The 18,998-nt window shown below is 35.0% G+C and overlaps 1 protein-coding gene across 1 annotated transcript; it reads right to left on the bottom strand.

Moving 5' to 3' along the window:
* Positions 1-4,986: 4,986 nt before the first annotated feature.
* LOC123669211 (ras-like protein family member 11B) lies at positions 4,987-17,637 on the bottom strand. The gene is made up of 6 exons (XM_045602839.1): positions 17,565-17,637; positions 15,609-15,665; positions 15,098-15,198; positions 9,779-9,973; positions 6,365-6,542; positions 4,987-6,233 (listed from the first exon to the last, which is right to left on the bottom strand). The coding sequence occupies exons 1-6, from the start codon at positions 17,635-17,637 to the stop codon at positions 6,133-6,135; spliced, it is 705 nt and encodes a 234-aa protein (XP_045458795.1). The 3' UTR covers positions 4,987-6,132.
* Positions 17,638-18,998: the final 1,361 nt, after the last annotated feature.

Below are 18,998 nucleotides of genomic sequence, written 5' to 3'. Positions count from 1 at the left end.
TAATGACGCCGCAATAATATTACTGCACAAAAATTACATAATATATCAGACTTATGAATCAAATAAATGAGTGCCTATATCAAACCTGCAGTCGGAGTTAATGGAGTTTTTGATAACACACAGATCGCAATGGCGTAGCGTGCAAGATCTCAGGAGACCGAGGCCACGAGTAGCAAACGAAACGTGGTGTCGTATTTTTTCAATTTTAAATTAAAAAAAATCTAATAAAATATTAGATACTTAAACTTTAAAGTAATAGCTAAAATTGTGAGGGAGCATCAGCAAATATGTGCTTTGCAGCGAAAAGTAATGCTACGCCATTGTCAAGCAAACACTCGCACACTCCTTAAATCCTAATTACGAAGGCAAAGGATACAAAATCGAATTGTAGTTGCATTTATGATTGGTTAAAAATTATATCGACATCCAAATTGTTGTACAATGTTTACTTATTAGGCAACGAAATATTTAACAGTCAGTCAAACAACAAACTGTATCAGCTCATTCTGCTTGTAGAGTATTTGTATAGCTATTTTTTTTTTATGTTGATTTATAAAATGATTTTTTAATTTATAGACAATAGTAGCATATAAAAGCACAATAATATAACTACTGTAGTTATTTGATTTTTAAAAACTGAATAAATTAAAAAGATAAAAAAAACGATTCCATTGGGCATATTTTTTTCCCTACAGGGGTTATTAGAGTTATTAAAACTTTTCATTGTTATCAGATTTAGATTCGTTTTCCGTATAAGCTCATTCCAAATAGTATTACGTACGTGTGTACGTGTAAATTTTCATGAAATTAGAACGACTGGAATAAAGGTATTATTTTCAATATCACGTTTTTATCCACCGGAGCAGGGATAACCTAGAAATGGAAAATATGTATACTTTCAATTTTTTTACAAGTTGCAACAATGCACAACGAATTGTTACATTTATTAAGTTTTTTTTTAATTCAATTTGATTTTTTCTGATTATATGTATAATTATCTAATAAAAGTGTCATAAAACTAGAGACATGAAAGATATTGGTATAATAAACCGTTGGTATAATACCAACGGTACCAACCCTTGGTATAATAAACCGTTAATGAAGATTCTTAAAGAAAAAGCTAAATCACACAAAAAGTTCAAAAAATATGGTAACTTATCTGATCAACTTTCCTTCATTACACTGCGACAGCGTGCCAGGGAATTAGAGAAAAGTATGTTTGATGAATATATGTCAAAAATTGAGTCGGATATTTCTGAGAACCCACGAGCTTTTTGGCGATATATTAAATATAAAAATCAGTCACATTCTTATCCCTCTGTACTAAAATATAAGGGACAGTCATTGGAAAATGGGGAAGACATATGCAATCTGTTCTCGGAATATTTCTATTCTAACTTTCAACACTCCGATCCTCAAGATACTAACGTGACCGCTGGTTTACAAGAGTCCCAGCTGACTCATAATTATTGTTATGGGAATAACTCAGGTATAGGCTCGATAGAAATACAAAAAGCCGAAGTGTTTAAGTTATTAAAACAGGTTGACCTGAATAAATCTGCAGGACCCGACAATATTCCACCAATCTTCATATTTAAATGTTCTAAATCTCTAACTGTTCCTATTACGATCCTTTTTGAACGGTCTCTCATTGAGGGAGAAGTACCTGCGATTTGGAAGTCGGCATATATAACTCCAATACACAAAAAAGGTCCGAGAGATGAGGTGGAGAACTATAGACCTATCTCCAAGCTGTGTGTATTCGCTAAAATACTCGAAAAAATTATTTACAGGCAACTCTATTCGGCTATTAGACTTAACTTTGGTGAGCATCAACACGGTTTTCTTGGTGGTCGCTCCACCACATCAAATCTTATAGTTTGCAGCGATTTTATATCGGAACACATGTCACAACGATTCCAGGTAGACGTTATATACACAGATTACAGCAAGTGTTTCGATAGAATAGATCATCTTATTCTCAGACAGAAACTATTACATATGGGTATATGCGGTAATCTGTACAGATGGTTTTCATCATATGTTGAGAACAGAAGTCAAGTTGTCGTTCTTAACGGTTACTCGTCGACGAGGTCTTTGTGTATCCCTTCAGGAATTCCACAGGGGTCCTTGCTAGAACCTCTGTTATTTAATATATTTATAAACGATGTCATATCCTGTTTTCGTACGTCAAAAATACTTTTGTATGCAGACGATATGAAAATACTTCGTAAAATATGTTCATATGAGGATACTATTGACCTGCAAGACGATCTGGATCGGTTCCGAATTTACTGTACAAAAAACAAACTGGACTTGAACATCTCAAAATGCTATGTTTGTACTTTTACACGCAAGCCTAAACCAATAATTTGCCAATACACATTATCTGGTATCGCAATAACTAGAGTTAACGCTATCAGAGATCTTGGGGTAACATTCGACTCAAAGCTCTTATTTGATGCACACATTTCAAACATAGTTAGTAAGGCAAATAAGGCACTAGGATTCATCATTAGGTCATCAAAAGATTTTAAAAACATTAAAACAATCAAAATTTTATATTGCGCTTTTGTCCGTAGTCACCTCGAATACGCTTCTCAGGTGTGGAACCCCAATTATGATATATATATCTCACGTTTAGAAAATATTCAAAAAAAGTTCTTAAGGTTCATACAATATCGTTCCAAAACATATTCGCCGGACTATTTCAGCCGATGCCGAAAGTTTCACTTACTTCCTTTGCGACAGCGTAGAATAATAACGGATATTGCCTTTTTATTTAAAATTGCAAATGGGTCGACGAATGTAGCCGAGCTGGTGAGCAAAATTGGACTGTGCGTACCATCAGCTCAATTACGAAAACATGATCTTCTTTACACTCCTGCCACCCGTAGTATCTATAGGCAGAATTCATTCATGATCAGAGCTTGTCGGTTGTTCAATGCGGTGTGCCGGAGGGTCGATATTGATATATTTAGCACAACTGTGACAAGACTAAAAAGAGCGATGTGTATCGATTTTTTTGCAAATCAACGGTAGTATATTTATTTCAGAAGTGGTGTGTTCTTGGCCGTTGTGTTGAGTTGTTTGCGTGGTTATTGTTTTCGATCTTATATTAAATTGATTTTTTTCCATATGTCCACCATACTATTTGCGAAAACTTGTAATTGGCCGTAACTTGATCATTGTTTTTTTTTTTATATTTGTAATTTAGCTGTAAGTTTTCAAAATTTGAAAATAAAATAAAAATAAAATAAAATAAAATATGTGTTTATTATGATTTTTTGGTTGTTAGTGTGAATTTAAGTATATAACAGTGTAACGAGTTTTTTTTTTCTTTATTACCGCTAGAAAACTGTATAACGAAACAGTGGTGCGAAGTACTACATTCATTTTGTGAAAATTTTCATAGCTCATCCAAGTATTATATTATTTTGTGCTCAAACTGAAAACGTACAATAAGTAGGTAAAATTATTTAAATAAGATATTTATCTTATAACCGAGTCCTTTTATAAAAGTCATGGCACTGATTTGAAGCTTAAGAATTCGTAAATATTGTCTCATAAATAAAAAAAATAATTCCGATATATTATATTGTTTTCAAGTCTATTTATAATTAAAAAAAAAAGTAAATATTTTTGAAGAAAATAAAAAAGGAAATTATTTATTAAACGTTTATTTTTTAACATACATTTTATTTACAACTTATCCCAGTCAGTTCAAATTCCTTACTTTCTATTTATAACACGTACTTCTACCCTTACTTCATTCTTATCTAATATCAATTAAATACATCGAATTATAATAAACATGTAATCATCAACAAACATAATTCACCTGTCATTGTCCATTAACTATAACATCGAATATTTTGACTCTTTGGCATATTATTATAATACATAAATTACAAACATGTAAATATTACACATTTCATATACTTTCTAGGCACATTCCGCTCAAATATTTTATATAAACAGTAAAATCACCAAAGCTACATTGTGTTATTAAAACTTAGATGTTCTAATAATGAGCAAGTGCTTGCTTGCCAAAAGCCGATAGATATACCAATATCAAGTTTTATCAAAATCCACCTTAACTTATCAATGCATAAGGATTTCAAAAAAGCAGTTCTCTTATCTTAAATTAAAATTTAAGATTTAATAAAATAATGTAGTTTTAGACATGTTTGATGATTTTTACATCTTACATCATACAATCGAAACTTCAAATTCGAGTTTCATTTTGATCCTGAATAAGAAACATACATTTAATCATCGTTATACGCTTTAATTAGTTATTTTATTAAAAAAAACATTGATTCTGCATATTCCTTCTCATGTCTTTTCACAGCCTATACCTAATGACTAGACATTGACTATTTTTTTAATACATGCGTAAAAGATTTTCTATTGATATATTTGGTTAAGACACATTTATGACAATTTTTAGACAGATTATAATAATATTTTATAATTTAAATACTATTTCAACATTTTAACACAAACAGGTTTCCTTTCATTTAGGGGTAGGCATACATACCACAGTCGAAATTATAAGTGAAAAAAAAAATGAAAAAGTAGCTCATTACTAAGTAACTATTTTACAGTAAATTCGGTTATTTATTATATCCTCTTTACCGATGCCTTCACGACGTGTGTTTTTAAAATGTGTTGATTTTTTTAATTATTTAGCTGTAGTTTCTTATTTTTTTATTTATTTCACTTATAATTTCGCCTACGGTATGCCCGACTAAAAGATTGCCGGTATAGGCTGGATGAGTATTGCGGAAAACCGGGATGTCTGGCGTAAACTTGGGGAGGCCTACTATGTACAGGACCACGATAGGCTGAACTTTCTGACTGACTGATGCCTAGATGTATCTCTATATGCCCCTAAGCGGAAGGACACCTGTTTCGGAACACGTTATATAATGTATTTATCGAAACAATTAATTAGCTTTTAACTGGGTTATGAATTCTTAATATCTAATATATTCGAATTTTTGTTCATATGTATAAGTAATTTGAAACTAATAAATAATGCAAAAAAATCTGAAACTCACACGAATAAGAACTTTACAGTTTTTTCATACTTTCAATCGGAATGTCAATTCTTAAAAGAACAGTGTTTTTTTCATACTTTGTTATTGTTACAATAAGCTATTTTATATCTATTTGCCATTGTTGATATAGCCTAGTTGTGGATTATACTATAGATTAGCAAAATTAAATTTTTGTGAGAATAATATGATCTTTATAGAAATACATTTATAGAAAAGCAGCCTTAAAAATTTGCAATAGTTCTATATATGTATCCCTTCTTTCTTCTTTCAAGTTACAGTAAGTAGTAAAAATTGTTATGTATACCATAAAAATTCTTACGATTAATACAATGCAAAAGTAGAAAATCGTGTATGAATTTTAACTAATTGTATGTACCTAGTGTATTGTTACACCTATATAAAAAGTTTTTATCGAGTCACAAATGATCGTCTCATCATAATTCTAAATATTTAAGATATTTTGTAGATATATAGAGAACGTTTTATTTTCTACAGTATAAAAAAAATACGTAATTAACATTTTCATAATTTATACAATGAAATTGATCTACTGGATTTTGGGTCCCCGTTTGCGCATAAAGTGAAAAAGTAAGAAAATTTTCTCTAAAAATGTGTCCTTTTACATCGTTTATCATATATAGTCATTTTAGTTCTTTGGCACGATATCTATCAGGTATCTTTACTAACGATGACTCCAAGATATGATTATTGTCAAAGTTACGATAAAATATGTATTTTGCTAAGTTCTTTTAGGTGTATTTTGTCATATTGTAAATAAGATTTATAATATCATAAAATACACCTAAAAAAACAAAGCAACGGAAATTTAAAGCTTAAAAATACACCAGCACTTAGGCGCATTGTCTTCAACCACCAATCACTGTAAAATGAAACCAAAAAATGTGTTTATCCTCTTCTCAACGAAGAAATGTCTTCATATTTTTTTTGCGGAAGAGGTTTACATATTAGGCAGTGGTGATGAGAATCGTGATGGTACTGGTAGACAGACGAGGCATACGGCACCGGCGAAACGTCAGCGTGCGCGGTCCGTGGGTTCCAGGGTCGGTCAGGGTGCAGCGGCCGCTAGTGGAGGCCTCGACGGCGCGGGCACTCTCGGGCACGCCACTACGGATCCGCGGGTTGTTTGGTTATTATTCGTTGCTCCACCTAAAAATAATATTATTTATTGATTATTAATTTATATTTAATTCATTTATATTATGTACAGATACACATTGAGTTTATACCAACAACGTGAAAATTTTTATGTGTTTGTCGAATGTATAAAATTTACCAACCTATTAAAGATCCTAACATCTTCGTCACAGAAAATTTTCTCGTTCGCTGTGGAGTGCGTACTTCAGCTAACAAGCGGTCAACGCAACGATAGAGATCGCCGGAATTGTCGGCCACACTCGCTTCACTGAACGTGGCACCGTACGCTACGCTAACAGCTTGACCCTCTTTTGTTGGTACCTGTAAAAATAAATTATATTTTAGCTTAAGTATACGAAAAAATAGATGACAAATGTAAGGGATTCTATTGGGATATTCCCAAAAGTATAGACATATTTGGATCTTTCAAACGGAAATAATAAGAAAATTCTTCGATATATATAATGACGCATTTGTAGTAAACTAATTACTATTTTATATGTATACAAGAGCAACAGACACGTAATATAAAATACATTCGTTTGATATTACCCGTTAGTCAAATGCAAAAAAAAAATTAACATACATACCTACTGTTTTCGACAGTGAAATGGATATACTGACTCATCAGGTTACATATATGTACCTTATATTATTTCTGTCGTTCTCGTTAAGAAACTGACAAACCTCAATTGAAACACAAACGAGGGGTCTACCTACGCCATTGTTTTAAGCATTATGAATTTCCGTCTACGCAAACTCTCAGACCTGCCTTGTATATATGGCGGTAAGTGTAGGTGTATTTTTATTCAATTACTATAATTTTCAATATCATATTTAATTATGTAACTTAGTTACGCATTATATTATTACTAGCATTTTATATCTATAGTATTTTCACATTTATTAACGTATTAGGCGAACAAATATAGACAAGGATGATCTACTCGAAATAGCGGATAGCGTTTCCAATATTCAGATATTATGAATAAAACGGCGTTGTCATACATTTCGACCGCGAGAGAACTCAACAAAAATCCAATTTTGTTAGTGAAATCACTAAGAAGGTGTGTAGGATATATTGTCCATAACTTTTATTTCTTTTCGTTTTTCAAAAATGTTATTTATTTATAAAGTTAATACACAAATTCTAGTCTTCTAGTAATTTAGTTACCAGGGCAAAATTAAAATTACAGTATGAAAAGTCGCCTATCAGTAATTAGATGCTTTTTCTTATCATGTTCTAATCTTCGACGGATGTTGAAAATTTTATTTTTATTGCTCTTGTGCGCCTTATATTGCTATTTAGCTTATTTCATTCAGCTCTGTAAAAATAAGTTATTTTAATTTAAATCGTCAAACTACTCTAAACTACAACTTCCAATGGACGATAGCTATGTCGATGATGGATTATTCAATATGTTCCAGTAATCGACGTGATTTCTTTTCTCGTAACAACGGCACCCAAAAATTAGAATTTCATAACGTTGTACTTGTATATTTATGGTCAATCATACATATGTCCGCTTCGTCAAAGTGAGAGTCTATAGGCTTAATATAGTTTTTAATTAATAACATATATAATTATTTTTAACTAATAACATAATTATATAATATAGTTTTTAATGATACGAATATGATATATATCACGTATTCATGTTTCCGAGGGTAATTTTATTCCATCGTAGAATTTAACGCGTACTCGAAAGCTTACGTGGGAAGAAATTCTGAAACTCATATTTTTTAACTCATCACCTCAAGTCGATTTTTTTAACGCTATCCCATTGAGGTAAACTCTTTCACTCAGCTTTTTCTCCAAGAGGTAGGGGTGTCCAGCAGTGGGACATTAAGACTTCGTGAATGTACGGTAAGGAAAGTAGCTACTATACTGATACAAATTTGCGAAAACCCCATCCCAGAAGATAATTTAATTATAGTTTTTGTAGTTGATGTTTTAAAATGTCAAACGTCTAAGATTACATTAAGGACCTATCCCCACGCACACAATTTCATGCTTTATAACCTATCAATAATGTATAGAGTCTAGATGTAATATAAATTTAAACCCACGCGTCCTTATCTTCTATAAGGATATGTAGTAAAAAATACAATATAATATATCAGACATTTTCTTTACGTTCCATAAAATTTTATTATTAAATATTTATAATTGACGAAACACAAAAAGATATTTCCCAGTTTATTTATGTTGTAAGTAGGAAGTTATGTACTTTAACACAGATATGGATAATGGTAGCGATAAAGTTGTATTGAGTAAATATTTTGTACGATGAAGCCTTGAATAAGTACGATCAATACTAATTATAAAGACATAAATAGGTATACTCTAATAGAATATCAAATTAAATTTAACACTTAATAATCTATAATGTGAAACTTTAAATTTGTTTATAGTAAATTAATTTTCAGCAGTTATTACGAGTTGAGCTCATTTTTTATATGTTGCTAGTCTATATAAGTATATTAGGTCATTGATTCATTACGAAATCACAAAAACCGCAGGACACATAAAGATTCAATTTGGCAGGGATATAGTTTGTAGTTAGTAGACGTCCGCTAAGATCGGTTTTTCCGATAGGGCTTAAGGATGATAGGGATTAAGGTTAGAAAGGCCTCTCACAAGTTTGTATGAAAGTCGATCATTTTTTGTACTAAAAGTTTGAAATGTGACTCAGATGTAGTTTAAAGTTAGTAAAGGTCCGCTAAGAGCGTATTTTGTGACAGGACCGGATTATTGTGATCTAAGGGCTAGAGAAAGTTTGTATGATAGATCTTAAATTTTAACGCTAAAAGTTTGAAATTTGGCAGGGAGATAGTCAATAGTTAGTAAGCATGTGTATTTGTCATACAATCAATTCATTATATTTTTTAACTTAGGGGCATGAAATTATTTTTGTACTATTAACTAAAAATGAATAAATATGCATTTCAGCATTAGTGGATAAACTGCCCTTAAAGGGATGAAATAGGGATTGAAATTTTGATTGAGAAATTCGTCTATTTTGAAGCTCAAAACATCAAATTATAGTTCTGGACTACTATTAAAAATGAGCGAACGAGTGTTTCAGTTTTTGTGTAAATTCTAAACGTAAATGGGTGAAATACGGAATAAAATTTGTACAGAAATCCGTTACTTCTGGAGTAAGAAGCTTTAAACTTTTTCCATAGATATTTGATCAGTAATATTGATACTGAGGCAAAAATAACTTGAGAAACCTAAGGGAAGATTATTGCACGACTGTTTCATGAAGCTTGATTGAGAGCGAGCTTTCCAGCAATGTGGTGATTCTAAGACATGAAAGGTGAACCATCAATGTGGTACAAAGAGGTCATAAATTTTTGTACTATAATGATTATACTCTACTTTAGCCCCTATATGTAAATGTTATCAATTTCTACGCGAGTGAAGTCTCGGGCAACTGCTAGTTACGTTATAAATATTTGGCGTGGAGGCGTTGAAAGTTAAAAGTCTAATCACTATATAGTAAAACGTTAATTACGAATACTGAAATAGCAAGTTTATTTTAGACACTAACCTGTCGTAGATGATCTAAGTCTGTTTTGTTCCCCAATAGTGCGAGAGGCATTCCTGACTGCGCTCCCGCTGGTCCATGGGCTGGGCTTCCATGCATAGGCGTTCTTTTTAATGTGTTTAAAATCTCTGTGGCGTAGTCGAAACTACTTCTATCCGTAACGGAGTAAACAAGAAGACAGGCATCAGCCCACTGAATCTGTAACAAATGAAATAAATTATAAAATATGGATACTATAACTAACTACATATACTAAAACATTAATGATTTACTCCTCGCTGATTAAAATAGGTTATATTATATTGTTAATAACTTGTCTTACAACTTATAGAACATACAGATTCAAGTGCCGTGTATGGATATTAATTAGGTCGCGTAATGTAGAGCAGGTAGTCTTTCTGAGATTGATGCCAGACAGTATTAATATTTTGGATTCGCTTTTGTAAAAAAAGCTTCACATAATAAGATCGAATAAGTAGAATAATAACTAAATTAATTTAGAATTTCAAATTAATTTTTACGCTAAAGTACAATCAGACTTGAACTTTATCGTACTAATTGAGTTTATTGATTACAAAATCAATCCGTTACAATATAATTGGTTTTTGGGGACTGAGTCGCCCTCGTCCGTAGGTGTATACCCCGTTGTGAAACCCTACACGTGGTCCCTGGGTGGTGCTAATCAGGTGACATACTGGTGGTAGGCTCTGGCCGACGGCTCGCGACCACCCACCGAACAAAGTCGTACCGTCAAGCGGTTTCGTGTTTCGGTACGTTGATCGGTGTAGCCGACTGAGAATTTGGGTCGAAAAAGTTGTTCCGCGCGAATTGGCCAGTCTGACTGGCACTGGTACCGCTGCGCTGTGGTGATTGGTTCTGGAGGGTAGCGGGATCCGAGGCACGGTGCACCGCTGGCCGACCGCAGGTAGTTGGGGGCCCAATTATGTGCCAGCCACACACGAAAGGCTGCCCCGCCAACTGTCGAAAAATCCCGGGATGCGCCATCGTGCCGGTTGGCGACCGGATGAGAGGGCCCGGTGGACATCTCCGGGGGGGCTCGGGCGTCCCCGCAGTCTCCAGTCCAATCCCCTTTTCCATCGTAGTGATTCGGTGAAAGTCTGAGGGTTAGTAGTGTGGAGCCTCGTTTCACTTCCTTCTTCTCACCTTCCTTCACTCGCCTTTATGAAAAAGAGTAACAGAATTAACAAGACAGCACAGCGGTTGCACTCCCTCTCACTCTCAGTGCACCTCTCTAACATTCGAGGTTTGCACTCCAATCTCGTTGCAGTCCACCACCATCTTGAGACTGAGAAACCGGCCCTACTGTTCCTCTCGGAGACGCAGATCGGCAGCCCGTCTGACACAGCATACTTGTGTTACCCGGGTTATACCTTGGAGCATAATTTTAAACCACACGCGGGTGTTTGCTTATATGCCCGCGACGACATATGCTGCCGGCGTCTTCGTAATCTTGAAGATCCCAGCTTCTCTAACTTATGGGTTTTGGTGGACACAGGAGTGGAGAAAATTCTTTATGTCTGTGTTTACCGTTCGCACAGCGGAGATCTGGAGACAACCAGGCTTATTCAACACCTTAGTGAGGCGGCTGATGCGGCTCAGCACCGGTATCCTACTGCTCAATTGGTAATGCTGGGGGACTTTAACGCCCACCACCAAGAGTGGCTATTCCCATACCAGCACACTGACCACGCTGGTAAAGAGATTCGCAATCTCGCTTTAGCGCTCAATCTCACCCAGCTGGTCCAGGAAGCAACAAGGGTACCCGATGTTGACTCGCATACTGCTAACTGTTTGGACCTTTTCCTGACAACAGATCCTGACCGCTATTCGGTTTCGGTCTCATCGCCTTTAGGCAGCTCTGACCACTGTCTGGTGAAGTCCATATCCGTCCATTCACCGCCCTTACCCTGCCCTAAAGGCACCCGTAGAATATGGCGATACAAGTCAGCAAACTGGGATGAGATGCGTTCTTTCTTTGCATCGTACCCATGGCGACAGATTTGCTTCTCCTCCGATGATCCCTCATCTTGTGCGAATGCTGTGGCTGATGTTCTGCGTCAGGGAATGGAGTATTACATACCATTCACTGACGCATCAGCATCCGTGGCAGCTCGACCCTGGTTTAATTCTGACTGTTCTCGTGCTGAAGCAGAAAAGAACACTGCTTACTTGGCCTGGGTCGACGCTCGTAACCACAAGACAACAGACGTGGGTCAGAGGAAGAAAGCCTATAACAGAGCCACTAAGTCCTGCAAGAAGGCTCTGCAGAAGGCTCGATTTGACCACATTGGCAGAATTGGGACTAGACTTGCGTCATACCCACCTGGTAGTAAAGCCTTTTGGTCCCTGGCTAAAGCGGCCGAATCGAACTTCTGTCGCCCCTCACTACCTCCACTGATAAAACCCGATGGATCACTAGCCCACACCGCTGAGGAGAAGGCAAACTTGTTTGCTAATCTCTTTGCGGAATCCTCGCGTCTTGATTTAGGCAGCGCCACACCTCCAACTTCTTCGATTCGATGCGAGACGTCTATGTCTGAAGTCCGAATCCGTCAAAAAGAGGTCCTTAAAACCTTGCGCAATCTGGACGTAAATAAAGCTAGTGGTCCTGACGGAATACCTGCCATAGTACTCAAAACTTGTGCGCCTGAGTTGTCTCCAATCCTGACACGTCTGTTTCGTCTCTCTCTAGCGACAGGACAAGTGCCGAAAGCCTGGAAGCAAGCTAACGTGCAGCCTGTGCCCAAAAAGGGCAGTCGAGCTGACCCTGTCAATTACAGACCTATTTCCATAACGTCCATACTCTGTAAGAGTATGGAACGTATACTGAATAACCGGCTCCTGGCACACCTTGAGAAGAACGATCTCCTTAGCGACCGACAGTTTGGTTTTCGCCGTAATCGGTCAACGGGTGATCTTCTGGCGTATGCCACACACATTTGGAGTGAGGCTATCGAGAAACACGGGGAAGCCATTGCGGTCTCGCTCGATATCTCGAAGGCATTTGACAGGGTCTGGCATGACGGCCTTATTAGCAAACTTCCTTCATACGGCCTACCCACTTCTCTCTGTGTTTGGATATCTGACTTCCTGAGGGATCGATCGATCCGCGTTGTCATAGACGGTTGCGATTCCGATCGTTTGGCCATCAATGCCGGGGTTCCTCAGGGGTCTGTACTCTCGGCAACGCTATTCTTGCTGCACATCAACGACCTGCTCAAACCCGGAACTTTTGGGTATGCAGATGACAGCACCGTTGTCGAGCGTTACGTGTCCAACGCACGAGCGAGTGGGTCTGAGATCCAATCGCTGAGGGAAGCTATGATTCAGCGTCTGAACTTGTCCCTTAAAGCTGTCTCCGATTGGGGTGACGCAAACCTGGTCAAGTTCAACGCCTCTAAGACCCAGGCGTGTCTTTTTTCGGCAAAGCGGAGTCCTTTTCATCTGACTCCCTCTTTCCGCGGTGTGCCCGTGCCCATAACCGACCGCCTAGAGCTTCTTGGCGTTACTTTGTCATCCACCCTCAATTTCGGCTCATACATAGAGACAAAGGCTCAAACAGCTGCCAGAAAACTGGGCGTCCTCTCGAAGGTGAGACAGTACTTCACTCCGGAACAGCTTCTAAATTTATATCAAGCGCAAGTTCGATCATGCATGGAGTACTGCTCTCATCTTTGGGATGGCTCAGCCAAGTACCAGCTGGAGCTTCTCGAGTCGATTGAGAGACGAGCCAGGAGGCTCATCGGTGATGATGCACTGGTCGCTGCAAAGCTGCAAAGCTTGCATCATCGACGGAGGGTGGCCGGCCTATCGGTTTTTTATCGGATACACTTCGGAGAGTGTGCGCAGGAACTCCATAACTTGATTCCCCCTTCGCCCTTCCATCATCGTACAACCAGACGCTCTGCGTTACGCCACCCTTATATGGTTGACATTCCCCTTATACGCACTAAGCGATTCGCTAGTACATTCTTGATCCGTACAGCCAAAGAATGGAACTCTCTACCAGCGTCTGTGTTTCCAGAAAATTATAACCTGGGGATCTATAAGTCGCGAGTGAATAGGTTACTTCTAGGTAAGCGTGCTCCATCTTAGACCGCATTTTCACTTATCATCAGGTGAAATAGTGGTCAAACGCAAGCCTATCATTGTATAAAATAAAAAAAATAAAAAAAAAAATAAACTCAATTAAAACTGAATGAAAAACTTTTATTGTATAAAACATTTCTAGGGCAATGATTGATTACTTTTTCTTACAATAACGGCCTTGAGAGTACGATAAAATTTCCACCCATTCAATTCAATTTGATCCTTGATCACTTGCTCGTTTTATAAATTTAGATAGTTACTATTACGATGGTAGTACTTAACGTAAATAACTAAATACGTAGTACAAAAGCTCGTGCATCAAAGTTCAAAACATCTTCAGATCATTATTTCAGACCAAAATTGAAGCAGATATCAAGGCAGCGGAAATATACAAAGTCCAAGACAGGTAAGAGAAATTATTCATTTAACGCAGTGCTGTAAACAGAGTGATTCATACGCAGCGCGTGGTGAGCGACGGTTCGGGTCACTAGAACGACTTCGCTCCTCCTAACATTCGTATTATATTCGCAACGATTAACCCACTTGCCTGGACGTTAAACGACTGTGCTGACTTGGATTAATCTATGATTTCATTTGCAACTACGACGATCCAACTTGGACTGTTTAACACTAGCACACGTGTAAAAACATAAGGTTTATGTCACGGAAAATCGTTATGTCAGTAAATAAAAAGATCGTAATACGTATGCACGGAAGTGAACAATAATATTTTTGTGAAGTTTGTTTCAATAAAAAATCAGTTTATTTTACGATTATGTGGCGTAAAACAAAGGCGTTGAGTGCCTATAACATATGACCTCGGACAGTTATTCAAAAGAAAACTAAACATCCTTATTATTTCCGTAATGCAGTGATTGTAGGTTAAGGATGCCAAACATCATCTCAATGTTCTACTAACCTAATAATACGCTTTAAAAGTCATTATTTACAACGAGAATTAAATTCAACGTATTGGTTCCTTTAGAAACATATCGCACATGAAAAAAAAGTAAAACTAAAATATATTCCCGCAAAGTGAGTTTTATTATGATGTATTTATTATCCTACATTTATGAATGAACTGATTCTAACAAATTAATATATCTATGTGGTAAAGTGAATATATAAATGATCTCTATTGCAAGAATGTATATTGTTGTCCCTATATGTTTTTGTATTTTAGCTGTTTCTCTGTATATTAAGTTACATTACCTGTTCAGACGGAAATTTGTCAGCGTTCGATCCAGATACGTCAATTACTTCTAATTCAACTGGAGTTCCATTTATTGGAACCGTTTGTCTGTAGAGGAGATCTGTCAAAATTAAAATGAATAAATAATTGACACGTTTAAAACATTTAAAGCGGTAATTTATTACTTTCAAGTTTCAATAAAAATACTTAATTAAACATTGAGAATAAATTAGAACATTTTGTCTACACCAATATTACTCGTATTAAGAGAACTACGGAACTGAGAAATCAGTCGTACAATATTAAGTAAAGAAAAGGATATTTTATATGTATTAGAGCTTAAACTTAAAAGTAACATGGGCTATAATAATCACACTACATATTATATGAATATATCAGTATCAATAAATACGTACACAACAAGGGTAATAACGTGATCGACAATTATTTAAAAATACTATTAATTTATTTATTTATCCATTATATATATATAAATATAAAAATACTATTCTAGTAGTCACGAATACTAACCTGTATTTGAATGATATTCTCCTATATATCTCCTAGTAAGGTATCGTACGATAAGAGCTGAAACAAAGAACATCAGTTATTGGGTTTGTATATTATGAACTAAACAACGTTTATTTTATCGTGTGGGCTTGCATATCTTGATAACGCTTTGAGATTGTGTATCACGGTGTTTGACCGAACGCTTTTAACATAATAATTGTGTTTGCAGACATACGAAAAAAAACCGACTTCAATTACATCGAGAAGTAATACAACGTAGATCGACGAAAAAATAGTCAAGTAACTACGTGTTATCAAAGATTACTCAAAAAGTAGTTATCAGATCTCGATAAAATTTAAATGTGACCACATCATAAACATTACCTTTTGATTAAATTAAAAATTATCAAAATTGGTACACCCAGTAAAAAGTTATGCGGATTTTCGAGAGTTTCCCTCGATTTCTCTGGGATCCCATCATCAAATCCTGGTTTCCTTATCATGGTACAAAACAAGGGATATCTCCTTTCCAACAAAAACAGAATTATCAAAATCGGTACATCCAGTAAAAAGTTATGTGTTATAATACAACGATAATACAAAAAAAAAGAAAAATACAGTCGAATTGAGAACTTCCTCCTTTTTTGGAAGTCGGTTAATTAATTCAGTAACAAAATAATGGTTAGTAAGTTTTTAAAAAGATCGAAAAACTAATGATCATGGAAAAAATGATCAAAGAACGGGAAAAAGAAATTGCATCGCTAACGAAAATAAGTACCCAACAGTAATGCTTTTTTTTTGTTAGCAAATTGTTTTAGAATGATATTTGATGGAAATTCAAAATTGAAAGATTGATGGGCTTGATGAGAACTTGGAATGCTGTTTAAGAAAACAGCAATATGAATACATTACCAGAAAAATTATCGCGACCATATTGTGCAATAATAGTGAAATAATTTGTTTATGCTAACACTTTTCCTTAACAAGATTTTCGATATTCTATTCATAAACTAGTTAAAAGTTTGTCAACTCGGAAAAATTAAAAAATTCGATTGTTATTTTCAAAGTTTTACAATAAAATAACTTGCACTTTATATCTTATTTTACGAGTTAATGCAAGTAGAAGTTCGTCCATTTCGTGAAAAAAAATTTAAATATAGGTATTGCTTGTAGTTGGTGGTAAATTTATTGGTGATAAATTTATGCTAGCTCGTTTTAATGTATGCGAAACAAAAACAAACAAACGCGCGAAATACATTTTAATGGAAAAAGCCACTGTTCAGTTTAAAGATTACTTGTAGAGTTAGTTTGGTGCCGTTTTAAAAAAAATTGTCATTACAAATATAATTTATAATAATATCATATATTATAATATCATATATTGAAAATGGAGGTAAGTAATAAATATTTTTCTATATTTATATGTATTGCCGTTTATTGTTTATTAAAAGGAAAGCAATATTTTTACTCTTGTAAAATTTTCTTACGGTTCTGATAGATACGCACAATAATTTGTTAAGCTTATGCATTTTAACACCTTTGCTCATTAGGATGTCATAGTATAATTTGTAGCGTTAGGTATATATAGAACTGTATTCCACAGTTTCAAATTTCATAAGACAGAAAGTAGATGTGACCTGAAAATAATTTCAGGTCATAAACTTTTAAAATTATGACAGACGCTCTTTAACATTTAGGTTAAATATACAGTCTACAAACCGACGTGATATTGTTGTGTATAAAAATTACGATAGCTGATGTATTTTTATGTGAATCGTATTCTAGATTACTACTTACGCTGTACTCGTAAGTATTAAACATATCTAAAGCATTCTTTTCGTACTTACATATTTTGGCTCCTAGTTTCATGATTCATTTTTAGATATACGTTACCGATAGAATCATTAATATCTCTCAAAACTATATTTATACGGAATGTTGATTGGCAAAAAAAAATTGAAAAACGTATTTACTCACCAGACTTGCCAACGCGAGAGCTTCCAATGACAGCGATGCGCACGCGCGGAGGACTGGCACGCTCGTCCCTCATGATTGCGTAAATGTGGCTCAGCTGGAACAAAACAATGATCTATTATCGAACACTTTTATAAACACATAACTATTAGATATAATGAAACGTGGTTGTTTAAGTATAGGTACTTCTCAGAGCGAATTCAGCTTGGAATATATTTTTAAATCTTGCGGTTTTTCAGTTTCCTGCTTAAGCGAATGCGTCAGTGTAAAATGTTACTCTGTTTATTTTGTCCTTTTTCTACAGCAATTATTTAAAGAAAACATCGTCGGCCAGTCGCAAAAATTTGTTAATTGTTTTGAAACATTTCCAAGTACTAAATCTAATATGTCATCGAAATGAGTAGAGAGGTGGTTGGCGGACTTCTGTTCATTCATTAGGGGCATACCACCATGATGACGTCTCACACTTATACTCTCACTGAATACGACATACTTAACCTTACCAGTTTTAGAACTAATATGTTTCAACATAGGTTATTTATTTTTATTAACACGGGAAAATGCGGATGTCAAAGTTTTCGACTTATTTGTTTTAACATATATGCTGAACGAAAATTACTCAAAATAAATAATTATATCTAACAAAGATGATTTTTTAATTGTAAGTTTTTCGTTTAAGTTCAATGAATTTTGTCAGTCAATCCAGAGAATAAATAAATCTAGTAAGCAAAGTGTGAATCACTATATTATTAATGTAAGTGTAGCGTAAAGCATGAGATGATGAATTATATACTCAAAAATCTCACAAAAACAACTTTGTTTGCCACGCCTCATTAGGCATAAGAAATATTAATAGAGTTTCGTCTTACGTCAGTTGTATCAAATGGTTGAATAACCCTAACTGAACATGCAAGTGACAAGCGCATGTATTCCATCCTTGAATATATTATACAACAGATATAGCTGCATGTAATGAATTATTTATTTAAATTTATCGTAAGCCACTTGTATGCGAAAAAACATAAAAAAATACGAAATAAAAAAAACATTTGTACTACAAGTAGGTATTCGTACTTGAATTAATAGTCGACCTAATTCAAAATAAACCGCTTGAAAGTGTTTTCTGTTTTAATATATTTAATTTACTATCGTACAAAAGAAAACTTTTTAATCTGAAATTATAAATCAATTTTATTTCGCCGGTCGTTTATCTCGAACTAGTAGCCGCCATTCTGAAGCATAATTAAAAGCCTGTTTAGATGCACTAATTTTTTTTTCTTAAATATTTTCAAAGATTGATAAATTCAAAGAAAGTGTTTTCATAAGTACACAGTACAGACTACAGTACAGTACTACAGTAGATATAAAATTTATCGGAGGTAATGGTTTGAAATATGTGATTTTTCATTCTAAGCAATAACAAAATACATCCTTAAT

This window comes from Melitaea cinxia, chromosome 3 (assembly GCF_905220565.1).
Source record: "Melitaea cinxia chromosome 3, ilMelCinx1.1, whole genome shotgun sequence".
Lineage (NCBI taxonomy): Eukaryota > Metazoa > Arthropoda > Insecta > Lepidoptera > Nymphalidae > Melitaea > Melitaea cinxia.
Note: the sequence above shows the minus strand (reverse complement) of the source record. Positions and strands in the feature narration are given on the sequence as shown.

Excerpts from the sequence above, each read along its gene's own strand:
- LOC123669211 (XM_045602839.1), bottom strand. The coding sequence starts at position 17,637 with ATGAGGGACGAGCGTGCCAGTCCTCCGCGCGTGCGCATCGCTGTCATT. Across the intron at positions 15,666-17,564 it reads CTCTCGCGTTGGCAAGTCTG|CTCTTATCGTACGATACCTT; the intron begins GTGAGTAAATAC and ends TCTTTGTTTCAG. Across the intron at positions 9,974-15,097 it reads ACAAATTTCCGTCTGAACAG|ATTCAGTGGGCTGATGCCTG; the intron begins GTAATGTAACTT and ends CATTTGTTACAG.